The following is a 19,607-nucleotide window of genomic DNA, read 5'->3' on the forward strand; positions in this document are numbered from 1 at the left end:
CATATCATAACACTTTTTAATTTGTTTGTTGTTCATGATACATGAGACTTTAAATTGATAAAATAATTTTATTAATAACACTATACTTTTATAGAATTTGCATTAACTAAGAATGGGAAAAAATATCTCTGGTCTGTGGCACCTAAAAACACATTTAAAGTTACAATCAGGAATTAAGATCTGTATTTTAAAATCACTTTTTTATTTCAACTAACTGTGAATATCTCAAGTTCTCTTTCACTTAGAAAACACAGTCCCAAAATTATATTGAAGTGGAGATTCTGCCATGGTTCAGGAGATATGATTGTTTAAAGTGGGAAACTGTCAAGACGTTTATATACGTGGTATCTGCATGGGGTATGTGCAAATAGGACGTGTATAGCCATATGACAGTCGTGAAGGGGTTAAGAGGGCACCAGAAGTGTGTTTCTAGAGGTTATGGTTCAAGAGATATGGCCATTTAAAGTGCAACACTGTCATGACTTAAATATGTTGTCTTGTTCCTTGGCATAACAATAAAACATAACTTCCTGCTCCTTCATTTAATAAAATATGTATTGTATAGACTTCAAACCTGATCCTATAAACAATTGCATTGTGATATTTTGTACTCTGTAGGTTGGTATGTTTAAAATCCATCCAGAAATCCCAGAATCTATGTCGGCAGAGGCCAAGGCATTTCTTTTAAGGTGTTTTGAGCCCGACCCTGTGAAACGTGCTACTGCTTCTGAGCTACTTATGGATGATTTCTTGAAAGTTTCAAGTAAAAAACGAAAATCCAACCTTAAGCTGTCAGGTAATCTGCAAACCTCATAAAATACCTGCAGCACATGGAATTTGCTGTGATTAGAAAATTATAATTCAGAATATCCAAATATTTGTTTACGAATCAATATTTGATCAGGTCTATGATTTTAGCTCTGCTGGGGGCAGATGTGAACTGCTGAACAGTGGGATCTGATATTGATGATCTGTTCTAAGGAAAATTCATTTTCTTTTAAAATATTCACATTTTTTTCTTTTTTTTTTCTTTTCACAGCCCTTTCTCCTGGAACAAACGGTAAGACTTTGCTTCCAAGGACAGCACTATAGCTGCATTTGTGGGAAATTATCTTCAAATTATTATTTTTTTTTTCATAACATGCAATTAAAGAAATATATACATACGACTGATGAATTAATTACATTACATGTGCATGCCCAGGTGGTATACCCCTTTATACTGTAGAAGATGAAAACGTAAATCATCCAGCACGCCAAATAATGTAGAAAAGTTAAAAACTTGCTTTACTCCATATAAGTAGAATAAGGATGTACATCCACAAAAAAACACAAGAGTGGTAGGCAGACCCTTTTACATATAAAATCTGTTCCCATGGCTGAAATCGGTATGAGACTCCAGGAACTGTCATTGGACAATATCTATAATATAGTTCCAGTTTGATATAGTTAGAGTTCCATAGCAACAGTAGTATTGTAGTATATGGTAGAAACGATCAGACCCGCAAATGTTATAGTACCCTTGGGGGTCTTAAAACTAAAAAAAGAAAAGTAGAACTGATAAAAAATAAACATATACAATCAGAAACATGTCAAAGCTATATACGTCCTCTTTCTTGTGTTCAGAATATCTTCGCAGTTTATCATTGCCTATACCAGTCATGGTGGAAGATACAAGTAGTAGCAGTGAATATGGATCAGTATCACCAGATACAGATTTAAGATCAGAACCTTTCACTTTTACTTCGAGGACAAAATCTTGTGTTGAAAAAGATGGAAAAATAAAAAGAGGTCTTTTTCTTGGGTAAGTCTACATTCCTAATGTTACTTTTTCGATTTTTTTAATTAAAAAGTAGTTAATAGTAAAAGTTACATTTTAAAGAGCATTGCTTTCCAAAATCCAGAGGTAATATTTTAGTAAAACAAAAGAAAAAGACGGTGGTAAAAGTTTAGCAATTATGTCTATTTAACTTGTAGAGCTTTTGTTATGTTTCTGTGATGTTGTGGCCGTTACAGTAGAACATCTGGAAGCACAGCCACGTTGCTTCAGTTTCTTAGCTAATGGAACCAAAACAGAAGTCCTTTTTTTTTTTGCTGAACTGGAAGGTTCTTTTTGAGACTTTTTTTTGTTATCTCAACCGCAACAAAAAGTCTCATCAAGCTACTCTCTTGGTACACAGTAATTATGATTTATCAAAATTAGAATTCCAGATGAACTGTTTGAAGATCACAGTGCTCCTCCCTCACCAGAGGAAAGAGACTCCGGATTCTTCATGTTAAAGAAGGACAGTGAACGAAGAGCTACGCTCCATCGCATATTGACTGAAGATCAGGATACTGTTGTTAAAAACCTGATGAAGGCTCTTGGTCAGGTATTGTAACTTGATAAGCATTACATCTCATAACCAAGAGATGGTTACAGATTGCATGTAAAGTTAAAGGGCACCTGTTAATGTGAAATGTAGTGCAATACACAGGTTATAGGGAAGGATCACCTGATCGGACTGATATATAATTGACATAAAAACATTCACTGCAACTTGTCATTTATTATTTTATGTAGCTGCTCTTCCTTTGCTTTGAAACTGTAGAGAGTCCGGCCTATCCGTGATTGACAGTCATCTCTGTATGTACAATTACACATGGAGCTGTCAATAACCAGATCCCCTTGATTCCTGTAGTTTGAATAATAGAAAGACCTGAGATGTAAATGAAATTACAATGGAGCTTCTTCCACAAATGTACATGTTAATCTACTCTAGTCTTTCTTCTTCTATTACATGTTGCTTATAGTGAACTTGTTACCAGAGTTCTATTTTTATCAAGAGACAGGTTTCTAAATGTCTGTGTTATATGGTGTTGTCAAATTATGTGAAACTTTAACTGGCTCCTAGCCAGATGCCACAGCCTGAGTCCCGGAGAATTTCAAATGACAATCTCCCTCTGGCATCTCAGTACAAGGAGAGGATGTGGGCAGAGTAGGGGCCAGATAAGCCATGAATTTTCCTTTCGGGACTCCGCCAAGGCATCTGTCAGGGAGCCAGGTAAAATTTCACATTCTATATATACTCGAGTATAAGTTGAGGCCCCTAATTTTGCCACCAAAACTGGGAAAACCTATTGACTCAAGTATAAGCCAAGGGTGGGAAATGCATTGGTCACAGCCTCCTAGTTTATAGCCAGCCCCCTGTAGTAGATAGATGGCCAGCCAGCCCCCTGTAGTAGATAGATGGCCAGCCAGCCCCCTGTAGTAGATAGATGGCCAGCCAGCCCCCTGCAGTAGATAGATGGCCAGCCTGCCCCCTGTAGTAGATAGATGGCCAGCCTGCCCCCTGTAGTAGATAGATGGCCAGCCTGCCCCCTGTAGTAGATAGATGGCCAGCCTGCCCCCTGTAGTAGATAGATGGCCAACCAGTCCCCCTGTAGTAGATAGATGGCCAGCCAGCCCCCTGTAGTAGATAGATGGCCAGCCAGCCCCCTGTAGGAGATAGATGGCCAGCCAGCCCCCTGTAGGAGATAGATGGCCAGCCAGCCCCCTGTAGGCGATAGATGGCCAGCCAGCCCCCTGTAGGCGATAGATGGCCAGCCAGCCCCCTGTAGGCGATAGATGGCCAGCCAGCCCCCTGTAGGCGATAGATGGCCAGCCAGCCCCCTGTAGGCGATAGATGGCCAGCCAGCCCCCTGTAGGCGATAGATGGCCAGCCAGCCCCCTGTAGGCGATAGATGGCCAGCCAGCCCCCTGTAGGCGATAGATGGCCAGCCAGCCCCCTGTAGGCGATAGATGGCCAGCCAGCCCCCTGTAGGCGATAGATGGCCAGCCAGCCCCCTGTAGGCGATAGATGGCCAGCCAGCCCCCTGTAGGCGATAGATGGCCAGCCAGCCCCCTGTAGGCGATAGATGCGATCGCCGCGCCCCCGGTTGTCATGGTAGCCTCGGGTCTTCGTTTGACCCGAGGATATCTGGCATCTGCAGATTCGTTACAATGAGCCAGTGGCTCATTGTAATGAATGAGCTGCAAAAATGCCATATATTGCAATACAGAAGTATTGCAGTATATGGTAGGAGCGATCTGACCATCTAGGGTTAATGTACCCTAGATGGTATAAGAAATAGTGGGAAAAAAAGAAAAAACAAATAAATAAAATATTAAAAATTCAAATCACCTTCCTTTCGCTAGAACTGATATAAAACATAATAAACAGTAAAAATCACAGACACATTAGGTATCGCCGCATCCCAAAATGCCCAATATCAAAATATAAAAACGGTTACGGCCGGTGGTGACCTCAGAGACGGGAAATGGCACCCAAATGTCCGAAATGCGACTTTTACACCTTTTTACATCGCATAAAAAATGGAATAAAAATGATCAAAATGTCGCACAGACCTAAAAATGGTAGCAATGTAAAGGTCGGCTCATTTCGCAAAAAATGACACCTCACACATCTCCGTGTGCCAAAGTATGAAAAAGTTATTAGCTTCAGAAGATGGCCAAATTTTTTTTTTCTTTTTTGTACACATTCTTTTAATTTTTGTATTAAAAGACAATAAAACCTGTATAAATTTGGTATCACCGCGATCGCACCGAACCAAAGAATAAAGCTGAGGTGTTATTTTGAGTGCACAGTCAAAGTCGTAAAAACTGAGGCCACACGAAAGTGACGGGGTTTTTTTTCAATTTTTCCACATTTGGAATTTTTTTTCAGCTTCGCAGTACATGGCATGTTAAAATAAATAAGATTACGGGAAAGTAAAATTTATTACGCACAAAATAAGCCCTCACACAGCTCTGTACACGTAAAAATGAAAAAGTTATGGATTTTTGAAGGTGAAGAGCGAGAAATGAGTGAAAAAACCCTGCGTCCTTAAGGGGTTAATAAAGATTGTATTCTCATGGTTTCCCTTTAACCATTTAACATGCATACATTGCTACTCACCATTATTACACCCTTTCATTTTTTTCATAGACTGTACAATATCTTTTGAAATGAATGGAAAGTTCTATCCTCAGGATTTTTCAATTAGAGGTCCAAAGTACTACAGTAAAGAGACAGTAGCCCAAATCTCATACAACACAATACGATGTGTCAAGGACTGTACCAACTTTTATTCGATGCATATAAAAAGAAAGCGGATAGAAATTCCCTCATCCAAAAATGATTATTAAAATTGACAACAGTGGTCAATCGAGGCTTTTATGTTGTATTTTTTGACAAGGGTGATCCAGAGGTGTCACCTTTGGTTCACCCTTGTCAAAAAATAATAACGGTTCACCCCATTATCTTGCTTGAGGACCCAAAAAATTAGCAGTTCCTCTTTTTGTCTTTTCTTCTGTAATGGTTTCTTATTTGGCCTTTGCATATGGTACTTGTTGAAACCATGACTCTAGGTTGGAATTCAGGTCTTTGGATGTGGTGTTTTTTCCACCATTTGCACAAACCTTCAAATGCATCTCTTGTTAATTTTCCTTTTTGCACCACGTCCAGGGAGATTTCTTGCTTGGCAAACTTCTTAATAACACTGCACAATTTTCTGTTAAGGGAACAGAAGAAACCAAATTAAAATGGGAACATATTACAACCCTGGTGACAAGCTTACGAGAGTTTGTGAGATCTACTGACAGGAAAATTATTGCTTCTACTCTTTCAAAACTCAAACTGGAGCTTGACTTTGATAGTCACGCCATTAGTCAAGTCCAAGTGGTCCTGTTTGGTTTTCAAGATGCGGTGAGTGGAAATGTTATTCTGTTCTCTTTCTAAGACAAGTTTTTTTTACTTTTTTTTGTAATATAACTTTGTATAAAGTATACATTATTGTAAATATAATTGTAAATTGTAATGGTATGAATGCTGCCTCTGTACAATCTACATAAAACAAAGTAGAGCGATAAACCTTCCATGTAAAATAAATTGATCATATCTCTAAGGCCAAAAAATTCCTTTAACCCTCCCAACCATCCCCCAACAATCAATAACCAGCACCATGGTCCTCGGTGGTGACTTTATTTAGACTTTCCGAGAAATTTCTGAAAAACCATTGAATTAAAACCCCCCCCATTCTTTTTAAACTGTTTTATTGAAGTATCATGCAATAAAAATGCAATTGCATTATACATAATTATATTGTATGAGGCAATTCATTTAGGACATTTTATACATTTCCTTTCTGCAATTGCTCAATTGTCCTACCACCTGCCTCTATTACAATATATGCATCTCAATGGCTGTTGTACATTATATAACTGATGTACTATAGGCCTGCGCCATTTCATAGTGCAATGCAACAGGATAACACATAAAAGGAAACGTAACATAACTCGCAAAATGATTCGGGTAACTGTGGATCTGTGGGTGCCATTTAAAGATCATTATCATATGGCCGACTGTCTGATAGGGTGTGTGCCACTTTATTGAGCTATAGCCCAAGTACCCCTAACCTGTTCCCCAGGGTCCAGGGCATAGGAGGCCCATACCATTTTCCCTATACATAAGTGACATGCCATTTAGAGGGCGAACATCAACATTCGGATTCTACCTCTGCTACAATCACCCTGAGTCTTATGTGGTGAATAATGTGTCTCATTTGCATCAAACCAAGTGCCCCAAATCCATCCAAACTTGTCTGAACAATTCCTGTGTTTGTATAAAACTGCTTCATATGGAAGCATTTGATTGATTTGCAACTTTAACCCCCACATTTACTTGCCAACATCTTGCTGGTAATTTACAGGTTTCTTACTTCTTATTCTACAAAATGTTTGCACAGTGCAAATAAAAAACCAAATAGTCAGATTGGTTATATAAGGTTAAAGGTAAAAAGTCTAGGAATCACCTAACATTAGTGTATATTTGTGTGCTTTTTTTTCTTTGTTAACCAGGTCAACAAAGTTCTTCGCAACCACAACATTAAGCCCCACTGGATGTTTGCTCTTGACAGTATCATTCGGAAGGCAGTGCAAACCGCGATTACCATATTAGTACCAGGTAATGTAGATCAGGTTCCATTGTGCCTTCTCCTCGGGCTGCTCCCACCAAATAGCTACTACTACATGCAGGCTTATGGGACTACACAAAGTACAGTGGGAGGAAGTTTTTACCTCCTCTGTTTTTATTTTGACTTTTTAAATATTTTGGACTAGACACTAGAAATACTAGATGTTTATTACAGGACAATATATATTTCTCAGCTATAGATATACAATCATAGATATACAATTGAAACTAGAAGTTTACAAAAAGTGTATCTATCTTTGACTTTTCAGAACTGCGGCCACATTTTAGCATTACCTCCGAAAGTGACCCAGCCGACCAAGATGACATTGAGGTGGAGGATGACCCTAATGTACACACTACACAGGTCAGCCAAGTGCCTATTGCAGTAAATGAAGATAATGTGCAAACTTCTGGAGTGAGTACTCTCAGTTCCACAGTGTCCCATGACTCACAGAATGCTCAACGTGTGCTTAGTATGCAACTTGGAAGACTAAAGATTGAGTCCAACAGGTAAGAAAACTGACGAGTAAGATGTAGCTCGAGTGATTTTAAAAATAGTATATTTTTATTTACATGTGAACATAGTTTGTCTACTAATTCTGAAGTCCATTCATTCTTTTATTTATAAAATATTAATATTTTTGGATAGTGGGGATATACCGTATATACTTGAGTATAAGCCGACCCAAGTACAACCCGAGATCCCTAATTTTACCACGAAAAACAATTGACAATCGAATATAAGCCGAGGGTGGGAAATGCATTGGTCACAGCCCCCCCCCCCCAGTATATAGCCAGCCAGCCCCCAGTAGTATATAGTCAGCCAGCTCCCAGTAGTATACAGCCACCATCCCCCTGTAGTATACAGCTAGCCAGCCCCTAGCAGCATACAGCCAGCCTGCCCCCATGTAGCATACAGCCAGCCTGCCCCCATGTAGCATACAGCCAGCCTGCCCCCATGTAGCATACAGCCAGCCTGCCCCCATGTAGCATACAGCCCCCTCAGCACTTAAAAAAGAAAAAAACTTATATACTCACCTGTCGATGTCGGCACGGCTCCCTGATGTCCATGAGAGGAGAAAGAAGAGGAGTCGCGGAGAAGAAAGAAGACGGGAGTCGGGGAGCCGCGCCGACATCGGAGGGTGAGTATATAAGTTTATTTTTTTTTTTTAAGTGGGTTATTTTTTTTTAAGTGGGTTTTGTTATAGACACGTGTATAAGCCGAGGGGACGTTTTTCAGCACATTTTTTGTGCTGAAAAATATACGGTACATGATAAGATTCAGAAATTTACTGACGGTTTAGAAGATTTTGTAGCAAGACTTTTTTGCAATGCAGTAAATATTGCTCACAAGAGACCAGGAAACTTACTCCATGTTCTTGTAGTCAAAGTTTTTCTGTATCACAAAGTTTCTTAACCCTCCCCACCACAAATAGAATAACTTTTGCGCACAAGTGACTTTCTAAGAAACACTCCCTTTAAATTCTATTCTAGTGTCTTACATGCCGTTTATATTCTATTGCTTTCCACTTAGATATTTTAATGTAATGTCTATCCAATTTGTTGATGCAGACTTCTGGAGGAGCTGTTACAGAAAGAAAGGGATTTTCAAGCATTAATTCAACAGGCTATTGAAGAAAAGGATCAAGAGATCAAACGGCTTCTGCAACGGTCAAAGCCAATAAGTAAGAAAAAGCAATGCATGTTTATGTAATGGGTGTCTGCACTGCCCACTATGAAACCTGTATGCAATAAACAAGTCGTACTAGTTCGTGGCTATAGTAAAATAAGATGCAGTTAGCTGATTTTTTGCAATGAGTTTTTCTTCTCATGCATTTAGAAACTCTTTTTTCCAAATTCCTCTGCTAGATTCAGATTTTGGCTGTGGGAAATTCCATAGCACAGGTCAATAAAAAATATCCTTTTATTATGATCCTACAAAAAATTGTACAAATATATATCATATAGATGGAAAAATCAAAACAAAGGGGAAACAAGTGGCCCCAGAATGGAATAGGGCATCCATAGAATACATTGATCCCTCCTTAATAAGCCCCAGAGTCAAAATATGCCTAGTACCCACCAGGTGTACTATTTGGCCCCCCTTGATTGCCCTGTGTTTGCCCATCACCATGATCACCATGCTTTCGGGTAATGTATTGTGGGGACATGGATTCTTTGATGCTGGAAGGTAACTCCGGTTTTTCACTACATTTTTCACTGCACAATAGTTATCTTACCCTTGATTATCTTACCTTTTTGACTATTTATTTTAAATTACTAGGCATATTTTGACTCTGGGTCGTATTAAGGGGGGTCAATATTCTTTGTGGATGCCCTATTCCATTCTGGGGCCACTTGTTTCCCCTTTGTTTTGATTTCTATAGGATATATATTTGTACAATTTTGTGTAGGATCATAATAAAGTATATATTTTATTGATGGCTTTGCAGCTCTTTTCTTTTGTATTCCATAATACAGTCCTACTGGTAAAAAGATTTTAGTTACTTTATAAGTACATTAGGCAAAAAAGAGATTTGACAATTTGGTTTTAAATTTTAGTTGCTCATATGGACCTTAAAAGGTGCTGAATACCTGCCAACTTTTGCTAAGGCTCGTTCTTTGAAATACTGTTATTGTAAAATAGTCCCTCCATCAGCTTATTATACCAGACAAAAGTGTTGCATTATCAGCAGTCCATCAACATTTTGTATAGTTTTGTTACAGAACTTTATCAAGAGTTTGCTATGCAGGTACTAAATTAAAGTGACCCTCTCATCAGAATGATAGGTATGCGAGGATCTGCTGACATTAATTACTTTACCCTCAATTTTTTTCTCAGATCCTATTCCTTGACTACTTTTTAGCCTTTCTTCATAGCAAAGTCTATGACTATGCAGAATGGTGTGTACAGGAAGTCTAAGATCCAGCTTCTGTGATGAGACCTGTTTAGTCTTTTTCTAATTATACTATTATGAACTTGAACATTTAACATCCTACCTGAGTGGTGTAAAATCTAGCTTTGTGTTTTTGCAATTTCTTTGAGCATTACATGGCATTTACAATATTATGGCCACTATTATACACAGAATGTCTGGGACATCCACTCTTGGAAATATTGTAAATTGTCTTGAATGTTTTACACTTGTGAATGTCTTTCTCATTGTAAATTATGCTTCATAAGATCACTGCAGAAGACTTCCAAAACATCTGCTTTTATAGAGGGGGTCAGGGTTGTTGATGATTAATTAGCCTCTTATATACGTCATGAAGCATTAATAGCGTTTTCTGCATGTATAAAGGCAAAATGCATGTACCTGTACCTGCAATTTCTCCTGATGTGTTTCAATGTATTATCTAGATTTTACTTTTTGTCAAAGTTGTTTGACCGGCTAAGATTTTTTTTTTATATAGCTAGATACAGTGTATTTTATTTGTTTATGGCTTTGCACATTTCCCTACAAAATGGTTACATTAAAGGGCTATCCATTTATGACAAGAACACTGGCAAATTTGAGTTAAAAAAAAAATCTGTTTTAATAAAAATGATTAGTATACTAATAAGTTACTTTCTGGTACAGATATCCCTGGTATTTCTGTGTCCCACATAAGAGCCCCTAATACATGCAGTGAAGACCTGGAGCTTGTCTACTGGCTGCAACAACATCGAGCTGATGAGGATACAATCAACAAGGTATCTTAGACCTCTGCTTGCTTTACAGTTCAAACTGGCAGTTATTGTGTCATGATTTTTTGATACAATGTTGGAAAATAAGTAAAATTTATGGTACATGAGATTAATAATAAAAATGAACATATAATGGTCCCTACATGACTAAGCATTGAGCAAGTAGCAAGGGAAGCAGATGCTTGCTTTACCATGTAATTAATAACCCATTGGTTTGTAAAGGATGGCCCTTGCCAAGTTAAATATGTTGTTCATATGAACGTATGGTTTAAATAAGCAATTTTGTTTTCTGAGTTCTTGAAGACACAGACAGACAGTGATTTGTTGATGTACTCATCTTCCAGTTCATAAAATTACGTACCCTTCTTGTCTGGAAGCAGATTAAAATGGCACTTATAGTTTAAAGGGGTTATCCGAGACTTAAAAAAAAGTATATGTGGCTGGGAGGGGGCTGCTTAAAAAAAATAAACTACCGTATATACTCGAGTATAAGCCGACCCGAGTATAAGCAGAGACCCCTAATTTTACCACCAAAAACTGGGAAAACCTATTGACTCAAGTATAAGCCGAGGGTGGGAAGTGCATTGGTCACAGACCCCCCCAGTATATAGCCAACCAGCCCCCTATAGTATACAGCCAGCCCAGCCTGCCCCCAGTAGTATACATCTTTCCCCCAGTAGTATACATCTTGCCCCCAGTAGTATACATCTTGCCCCCAGTAGTATACATCTTGCCCCCAGTAGTATACATCTTGCCCCCAGTAGTATACAGCTTGCCCCCAGTAGTATACATCTTGCCCCCAGTAGTATACAGCTTGCCCCCAGTAGTATACAGCCTGCCCCCAGTAGTATACAGCCTGCCCCCAGTAGTATACAGCTTGCCCCCAGTAGTGTACAGCTTGCCCCCAGTAGTGTACAGCTTGCCCCCAGTAGTATACAGCTTGCCCCCAGTAGTATACAGCCTGCCCCCAGTAGTATACAGCCTGCCCCCAGTAGTATACAGCCTGCCCCCAGTAGTATACAGCCTGCCCCCAGTAGTATACAGCCTGCCCCCAGTAGTATACAGCTTGCCCCCAGTAGTATACATCCAGTCCCCAGTAGAATACAGCCTGTCCCATACAGCCTGCCCCCAGTAGTATACAGCCTGCACCCACTAGTATACAGCTTGCCCCCAGCATTAAAAAAAAAAAAAAAAAACTTATATACTCACCCTCCGGTGGCCCCGATGTCCGCGCGGCTCGTCTTCAGGCTTCCGCACCCGTCTTCTTTCTTCTGCTGGGCACATTTTTTGTGCTGAAAAAGCTTGTACACGAGTATATACGGTATTACTTATCTCCATGGTCCCTTCCAGCGTCCCTTGCTGCTGTATCTCTGGTCCATGCCCCTGTTTGTTTACAAGGGCACGGAAGCTCCGCTGAATTCAGCTTCTCGCCGGCTGAGGGCATGGACAAGAGAGACGGCATCGCGGGATGCCAAGATGGACCGCAGAGATAAGTAAATGTTTATTTTTTTAAGCAGCCACCGCCCGGCCACATATAATTTTTTTAAGGTTTTGGACAACCGCTTTAAGGTATTTAAGGGTCTGCTGGGATTTAATATCTTATGGCCACTAGTGTAATACCCTGCAGCCATTCAATAAGAGAACAATGCATATCTCTTCAATGCATGTCTGCTTTGTTTCAGTTTTTAGCAGAAGACTATACACTGGAGGATATACTGTGGCATGTTACACGAGATGATTTAAAATCCATGAATCTAAGGTAACTTGTACTACAGACTGCATGTGCGTTGTTGAATCTTGTAAACTATTATATGAGCTGAGTGGATATTGCACCTGGTTAACATGGTTTCCAATCAGAACAATAATCACTATTAAACAGCAATATTTCAGCTCTGCAGTTTGAAATATGGTTTCCACGTCCTGCTTGCAGAGGGACCAGGTTTTTGTAGATGTTTAGTTCCTATGCTTTATATTATAATATTATATATAAACTATAATATTAACAGGTTTTCCAGACAAATAGAATTTTTCCTAGCCAGCTGAACACGTTTCACACAGAAGCCACATGGAGATGACCCAGACTGCGAGTGACTGATATATTTGATGTTCTTTCTATGGCCCCTTTCACACTTGCAGTGTGGGGACTTATTGATGTCCTCATAGATGACAATAAGTCCGGTGGAGGTACGGTGACTACACAGAACAGATCAGCGCTGTCTGTGGCATTGCTGAGTATTGATAGTCTTTTGCAGGCCATTTTAAGCTGACATCACTGTAACCTGAGGTCATATGTAATGAGAACACCTGCTTGTATGTCAGGTTATGAGCACATGTTCATTAACCCCTTTGTGACCATTGGGGTTAAATGTCATTGGTACCTGAATGTGCAGGTCAATTTTTGAAGTTCTGCTATGCCCTTTTTTATTATATTTTTTTTTAAAAGCTTTAGATATCAAAACAATTTTTTAACTTTTTCATTTTTTTCATAATATATGAGACTTTAACTTGATAGGATAAAATTGGCCAAAAAATGACTACAAATGTGAAAAATAATTTTTTCAATTAAAGTTATTTTGAATAAGTAGTAAAACTGAATAAACTTTTACCAAAATATGTTATAAATATGTACAGCATCAATCCATCACCCTTTCCCCTTGTCAGCTACAGATGCAGAGGGTGCATGTACCTCTGCATTTCTGCAAACCGTTAGCTAAGCCTTTACTGCAGCTCCTTGCTCATTCTGCCTTCAGCTGATAGGCTGGGGGCTGCACATTTCAAACCCCTATATATCCTGAACCGTGATGGCTAATGACACAATGGTTTCATATTAAACAGGAGAATTCCCCCTTGATTGTGATATAGGGATTGTGTATGGATGCTGCACAGAACCGGAGATATCCACTTTTAACCGGTTAAGGACCGGGCCCTTTCCTGTTTTTTTTATGTCCATTTTTCACTACCCACCTTCAAAAATCTATAACTTCATAGTGATGGTATTAAATATTCCATGCCATGTACTCGGAAGCGGGAAAAAAATTCCAAATGCAAAGAGAATGGTGAAAAAATGCATTTGCGGCATTTTCTTGTGGGCTTGGATATTACGTCTTTCACTGAGCGCCCCAAATGACATGTCTACTTTATTCTTTGGGTCGGTACGATTAAGGGGATCCCAAATTTGTATAGGTTTTATAATGTTTTCATACATTTACAAAAATTAAAACCTCCTGTATAAAATATATATATTTTTTTAATTTTATTTTGCCATCTTCTGGCGCCAATAATTTTTTTATACTTTGGTGTACGGAGCTGTGGGTGGTGTCATATTTTGCGAAATTTGATAATACTTTCATTGATATCATTTTTAGGTCACTTTTGATCACTTTTTATAGAGGTTTTTATATTTTTCAAAATGGCAAAAAAGTGCCATTTTCGACTTTTGGCGCTATTTTCCATTACGGGGTTAAACGCAGTGAAAAACCGTTATCATATTTAGATAGATCGGCATTTTCGGAAGCGTCGATACCTAATGTGTTTATGATTTTTACTGTTTATTTATATTTATGTCAGTTCTAGGGAAAGGGGGGGTAATTTGAAATTTTAGGTTTTTTTAGTAGAATTTTTTTTTTTAAACTTTTTTTTATTTTTACTATTTTTCAGACTCCCTAGGGTACTTTAACCCTAGGTTGTCTGATCGATCCTATCATATACTGCCATACTACAGTATGGCAGTATATGGGCATTTTCCTCCTCATTCATTACAATGTGGCTGTGTGGGGCGCATTACAGGGAGGCTGTGTGGGGGACATTACAGGGGAGATATGTGAGGACATACTGGGTTGTGTATGGGACTTTACTGGGGGGCTGTGTGAGGTGTGTGTGAGGTGTACGGAGCTGTGGGTGGTGTCATATTTTGCGAAATTTGATAATACTTTCATTGATATCATTTTTAGGTCACTTTTGATCACTTTTTATAGAGTTTTTTATATTTTTCAAAATGGCAAAAAAGTGCCATTTTCGACTTTTGGCGCTATTTTCCATTACGGGGTTAAACGCAGTGAAAAACCGTTATCATATTTAGATAGATCGGCATTTTCGGAAGCGTCGATACCTAATGTGTTTATGATTTTTACTGTTTATTTATATTTATGTCAGTTCTAGGGAAAGGGGGGGTAATTTGAAATTTTAGGTTTTTTTAGTAGATTTTTTTTTTTTAAACTTTTTTTTATTTTTACTATTTTTCAGACTCCCTAGGGTACTTTAACCCTAGGTTGTCTGATCGATCCTATCATATACTGCCATACTACAGTATGGCAGTATATGGGCATTTTCCTCCTCATTCATTACAATGTGGCTGTGTGGGGCGCATTACAGGGAGGCTGTGTGGGGGACATTACAGGGGAGATATGTGAGGACATACTGGGTTGTGTATGGGACTTTACTGGGGGGCTGTGTGAGGACATTACTGGAGGGATGTGTGAGGAGACATTACTGGAGGGATGTGTGGGGGACATTACTGGAGGGATGTGTGGGGGACATTACTGGAGGGATGTGTGGGGGACATTACTGGGGGGATGTGTGGGGGACATTACTGGGGGGATGTGTGGGGGACATTACTGGGGGGCTTTGTGAGGACATACTGGGTTGGGGGGACATTACTGGGGGGTTGTGTGGGGGACATTACTGGGGGCTGTTGGGACATTTCTTGGGGCGCATTCACATGGCACTAGGACAAGCCTCCTTTTGATCTCCTATGTGTTTCCAGTGAAACGCATGCAATCCGTAACAAGCACCTGGTGTCTTGTATTGTTTAAATGCAAGGCAAACGTGTGAACATAGCCTTACAATTTTTTGGGGAGACTGTTAGGGGTATCAGCAGGATAACACTGTCGGGGAACCAAGATGTAGGGCCAATGAAGAACATGTCTGTGTGGTGAACTGCACAGGAAGGAAACGTGGCTGAGGAGGAGACATGGTGGTGCAGGGCCTAATGGAGAAGATAGAGAGCACTTCACCTGCAGTCACTGGATGTAACAAGTAGGGATTTCTCCTGTGTTTTCTGTAGCTGTATATACTGTCAGTAAAGTTGTTATTGGCACAACCAAATGTGAGGGGGTTATGTACAGGAGTGGGAATTACTGTAAGTGGTATACATATGCATTGGGGCCTGTGCCCCGGAACTTTTACCACCCTAGCAACGCCCCTGCTCCCACCACTATGCCATCTATGAAATCTTACGCACGTCCTTCACCCATTCAAGCAGCCAAATTAGCTGGCTTGCAAGTGCAAACCGGTGACATCATAGTGGTGGCATAGTGGCATAGTGGTGGGAGGGAGTGGATGAATACGATTGCACACAGTAGTGTGCGTAACTAGAGAACGAAAGAGAACCAGGCAGCCTGTGTGAGGTGCACCGGAGCGCCCGGCAATAATTAGCATATTTTTAAGTTTGGGGTTTTTTACCGCAATACAGCTTTATAAAGACAAATGCAGATATGAGATAAAAAAAAAGCCCGAGCGGTATTTATATTTAGTTTACTTAATGACTACCTAAGTGGTAGATTTTCTTTAATGTGCTTTTAATGCAATGAATTGTCAAATGGCTCTGTCTCAACAATTTGAATGTACTGTTTTCTTTTTTAATAAATCCTTGAGATCTCAATACTAACATTCTCTGTGTTCACAGGGGTGGGACATTGTGTGCAATCTGGAAGGCTATTGTGGACGTCAGGGAAAAGCAGACTTCATGAGATGTCTCCCTGGTGAAGTTACCAAAACCAGAATTCCTGGTAGAGATGCTGCTGCACTTTATCCCAGTATTTGTTCACAATGTGAAATGATTGCAAATTCCCAAGTACAGTCTGTCCTGCTGCCTAGGGAAACCTCTGATAGGATGCAAGAGATCAAGTAGTCTTTATGTTTCAAGGCGTAGAGTTCTTCCATTTTACTGTAAAGTGTGACCTCTTGTTGCTTTTACTGATGAATGACCAAAAGAATCAAACTTTCAGTCATTTGTCAATTTTTGGAATGTGAGTTACTTATAATATGTGAATGTTATTGTGGGTTTCAGTCTTGTTTCTTTTTCTATCACTAAATACATACTTATATATATATATATATCTCCTATGTTCTTTGTTGGAGGGACTATTCTACTATTTTATGTCTTTTATCTTCTTCATTATGTCATGTACTGTTTTATTGTTGCTTTTAAGTGATGGGCACAGACTTATTTTCCTTGAATAATTGTACATTTATTTTTCACTTCAACAATATCAAACTGTACCAGTTCAACATTCTGTATGTGCACTGAATCAATGTTGGCTTGTTCTAAAGCTATTGTAGCTCACTAATAAAAGCTCCTACAAAGAAAAAAAATGTATTCCTTTATTTCTTTACCACATTAAAACCAAACCTCCCAACTGTCCCGGCCACTGGGAGGTATACATCAAGTCTGTCAGTGTCTTCTGGATAGAACTGAACACAGTGATAATAGAGAGGGCCTGCTCCTACATGCATCGGAGCCACACACATTACTGAGCCTCATTTTATTGTCTTGAGGCATTTCCACTGAAGTTGGTTTAGCCTGAAATTTTAATTTCCACTTTTATTTAGTATTTCAAATACAGACCTCCATGGGAAATTAATTTTGAATAGTTTTTGATTTTCATTTATCATTTTTGATTACGGTATATTAAAGATGTTAAGGTGCCAAATTATTGGCCCAAGTCTCCTGCAGACTATTTTGCAATGTTTTTGTGAATTGTTGAAAAAAAAATCTCAAACAGCAAATAGAGCATAAGGACATTTATTAAAGGGCTACAATGACAAACATAGATCTGTCCCAAAGAACCTGCCTTATGATTAAGTTTACAATGTGTCACTCCAAAAGTTCTGCTGTGGGCAGTCGGGCATTAGAAAATCACTAAAATAGAGAAATAACCAGGTCCAGATGGCACCTCCCCGTTTTCTAGGATAAGTAGCATTCCCTTATAGGGTCAACCATATTGTATGTTTGTTTTGTATTGTAAAATTCCCCCTTCTAAGCTTTGGGGCCTTGGGTCATGTCCCACTTCTGGGATGTCCTGAGACATTGGGGGTCATTTATTAAGGGCCCGATTCGCGTTTTCCCGACGTGTTACCCGAATATTTCCGTTTTGCGCCGCTTGTACTTAAATTGCCCCGGGATTTTGGCGCACGCGATCGGATTGTGGCGCATCGGCGCTGGCATGCGCGCGACGGAAATCGGGGGGCGTGGCCGAACGAAAACCCGACGTATTCGGAAAAACCGCCGCATTTAAAAACCGAAAATGTGTCGCATAAGGACCGCTTACCTTCACCTGGTCCAGCTCGGTGCATTCCGGCGCGATGAGTTTACTTTCAGCGCAGCAGCGCCACCTGGTGGACGGCGGAAGAACTACCTTATTAAATCCCGGCCGGACCCGAATCCAGAGCGGAGAAGCCGCCGCTGGAACGCGAATGGACCGGGTAAGTAAATTTGCCCCACTGTGTGTCCTGTGGACTTCCACCAGGTCAGGGAGCCCCTGCTCTTTACTGAATTACCTCTATGCCATCGACATATTCTCCAGCTAGCATTATGGGAATGGGGTTCCCCATAATACCTGCTGCGTGGTGGTAGCAGAGATACCTATCAGTCAGGAACAGGGAGGAAGGTAGTGCAGGGAACAATAAATATGCAGGACTTACTGTGATTGGACTCACATCAGGTGATTTGCATATAAGTATACAAACTGTGTTTTTTAACATTGCAGCCATGGAACGACCAATTTAGGAATAAAGGCAATGCTTTTTAACCACTTGCATGATGTACCTGTATGTCACGTTACCTACCGTCGTATGGAGAACGTTCATGTGCTAAACCCAACCATACCACCCTTGATCCGCCTGTAACGTCATGAGGGAGCGACAATCTCTCACCATTACAGCCTTAGGTCAAGATCAGAGGCTGTATAATTTCATAAGATCTGTCACATTGTAACAGATAATGTGTAAAATCCCCATATACAGTGGGTATGGAAAGTATTCAGTTCCCTTCCCTCTTTATTTCATTGCAGCCAATTGGTGATTTTTTTTTGTTCATTAATGAACACTCTGCACCCCATCTTGACAGAAAAACACAGAAATATGGATAGTTTTGTTAATTTATTAACCCCTTAACAACATGGCCATTTTGCACCGTCTGGACATGGCCCTGACGTGTCAATTTATGTGGTAATAACTTTGGAACACTTTAACCCCTTTCAAACGTGTGACGTTCTAGTACATCACACGTTGGCTGCTACTGTATGGAGATGGCTCACGGGCTGAGCCTTCTGCATGTAAGGCGGGCATGGTTGAACATTGTAATAGATGATGTGTAAAATCCCCATATACTTCCATTCCATGTTTAATTACACTATTAAAAATAAAAATATTCAAAACAATAATTGGAAAGTTTGTTAACCCTTAGCCCGTTTCATGAGGGTGAAAAATAAATGACAGTGAAATTACTAACATTTTTTTGCACCTTCACAAGGGGTTAAAAAGGAAAATACATCTCAAAAATTTTAGCGCAATTCCTCCCGAGTATGCCAATACCCATTTTGTGAATGTACACTGCTGTACGCGCACATTGTGGCTCTTGGAAGGGAAAGAGCTCTGTTCAGTTTATGGAGGAGAGATATTGCTGAAATACTTATTACGTGTCAGGATGCATTTAAAGAGCCCTAGTGGTACCAAAACAAGGGGAAGACCCCAACCCCTTGGAGAGTTTAGCAAGGTCTAATATTTGTATTTGCCCCGCCCCAACAGGTGTATGATTCAGTGATACTCCAAAAAGGAAAATTTTTCTAGGCAACAAGGGATAAAAGATGAAAAAAAAACTAAAATGTGTAAAACTATTTCTACTGAGCGTAGAACTGGCCCACATGTAC

General features: G+C 39.8%; 1 protein-coding gene across 1 annotated transcript in view; it reads left to right on the forward strand.

The window, feature by feature from the left end:
- The window catches only part of MAP3K5 (mitogen-activated protein kinase kinase kinase 5), an 83,155-nt gene extending 66,103 nt beyond the window's left edge, over positions 1-17,052 (forward strand). Inside the window, exons 20-30 of the mRNA XM_072141446.1 lie at positions 619-796; positions 1,040-1,060; positions 1,627-1,804; positions 2,204-2,372; positions 5,541-5,726; positions 6,878-6,983; positions 7,262-7,502; positions 8,565-8,677; positions 10,574-10,686; positions 12,363-12,439; positions 16,364-17,052. Of these exons, the coding sequence (XP_071997547.1) occupies positions 619-796; positions 1,040-1,060; positions 1,627-1,804; positions 2,204-2,372; positions 5,541-5,726; positions 6,878-6,983; positions 7,262-7,502; positions 8,565-8,677; positions 10,574-10,686; positions 12,363-12,439; positions 16,364-16,427 (1,446 nt within the window). The 3' untranslated portion in view covers positions 16,428-17,052. The remainder of the gene's footprint in view (positions 1-618; positions 797-1,039; positions 1,061-1,626; positions 1,805-2,203; positions 2,373-5,540; positions 5,727-6,877; positions 6,984-7,261; positions 7,503-8,564; positions 8,678-10,573; positions 10,687-12,362; positions 12,440-16,363) is intronic.
- The last annotated feature ends 2,555 nt before the right edge of the window (positions 17,053-19,607 follow it).

The sequence above is a fragment of the Engystomops pustulosus genome, chromosome 3 (assembly GCF_040894005.1).
Source record: "Engystomops pustulosus chromosome 3, aEngPut4.maternal, whole genome shotgun sequence".
In the NCBI taxonomy this organism is placed as follows: Eukaryota; Metazoa; Chordata; class Amphibia; order Anura; family Leptodactylidae; genus Engystomops; species Engystomops pustulosus.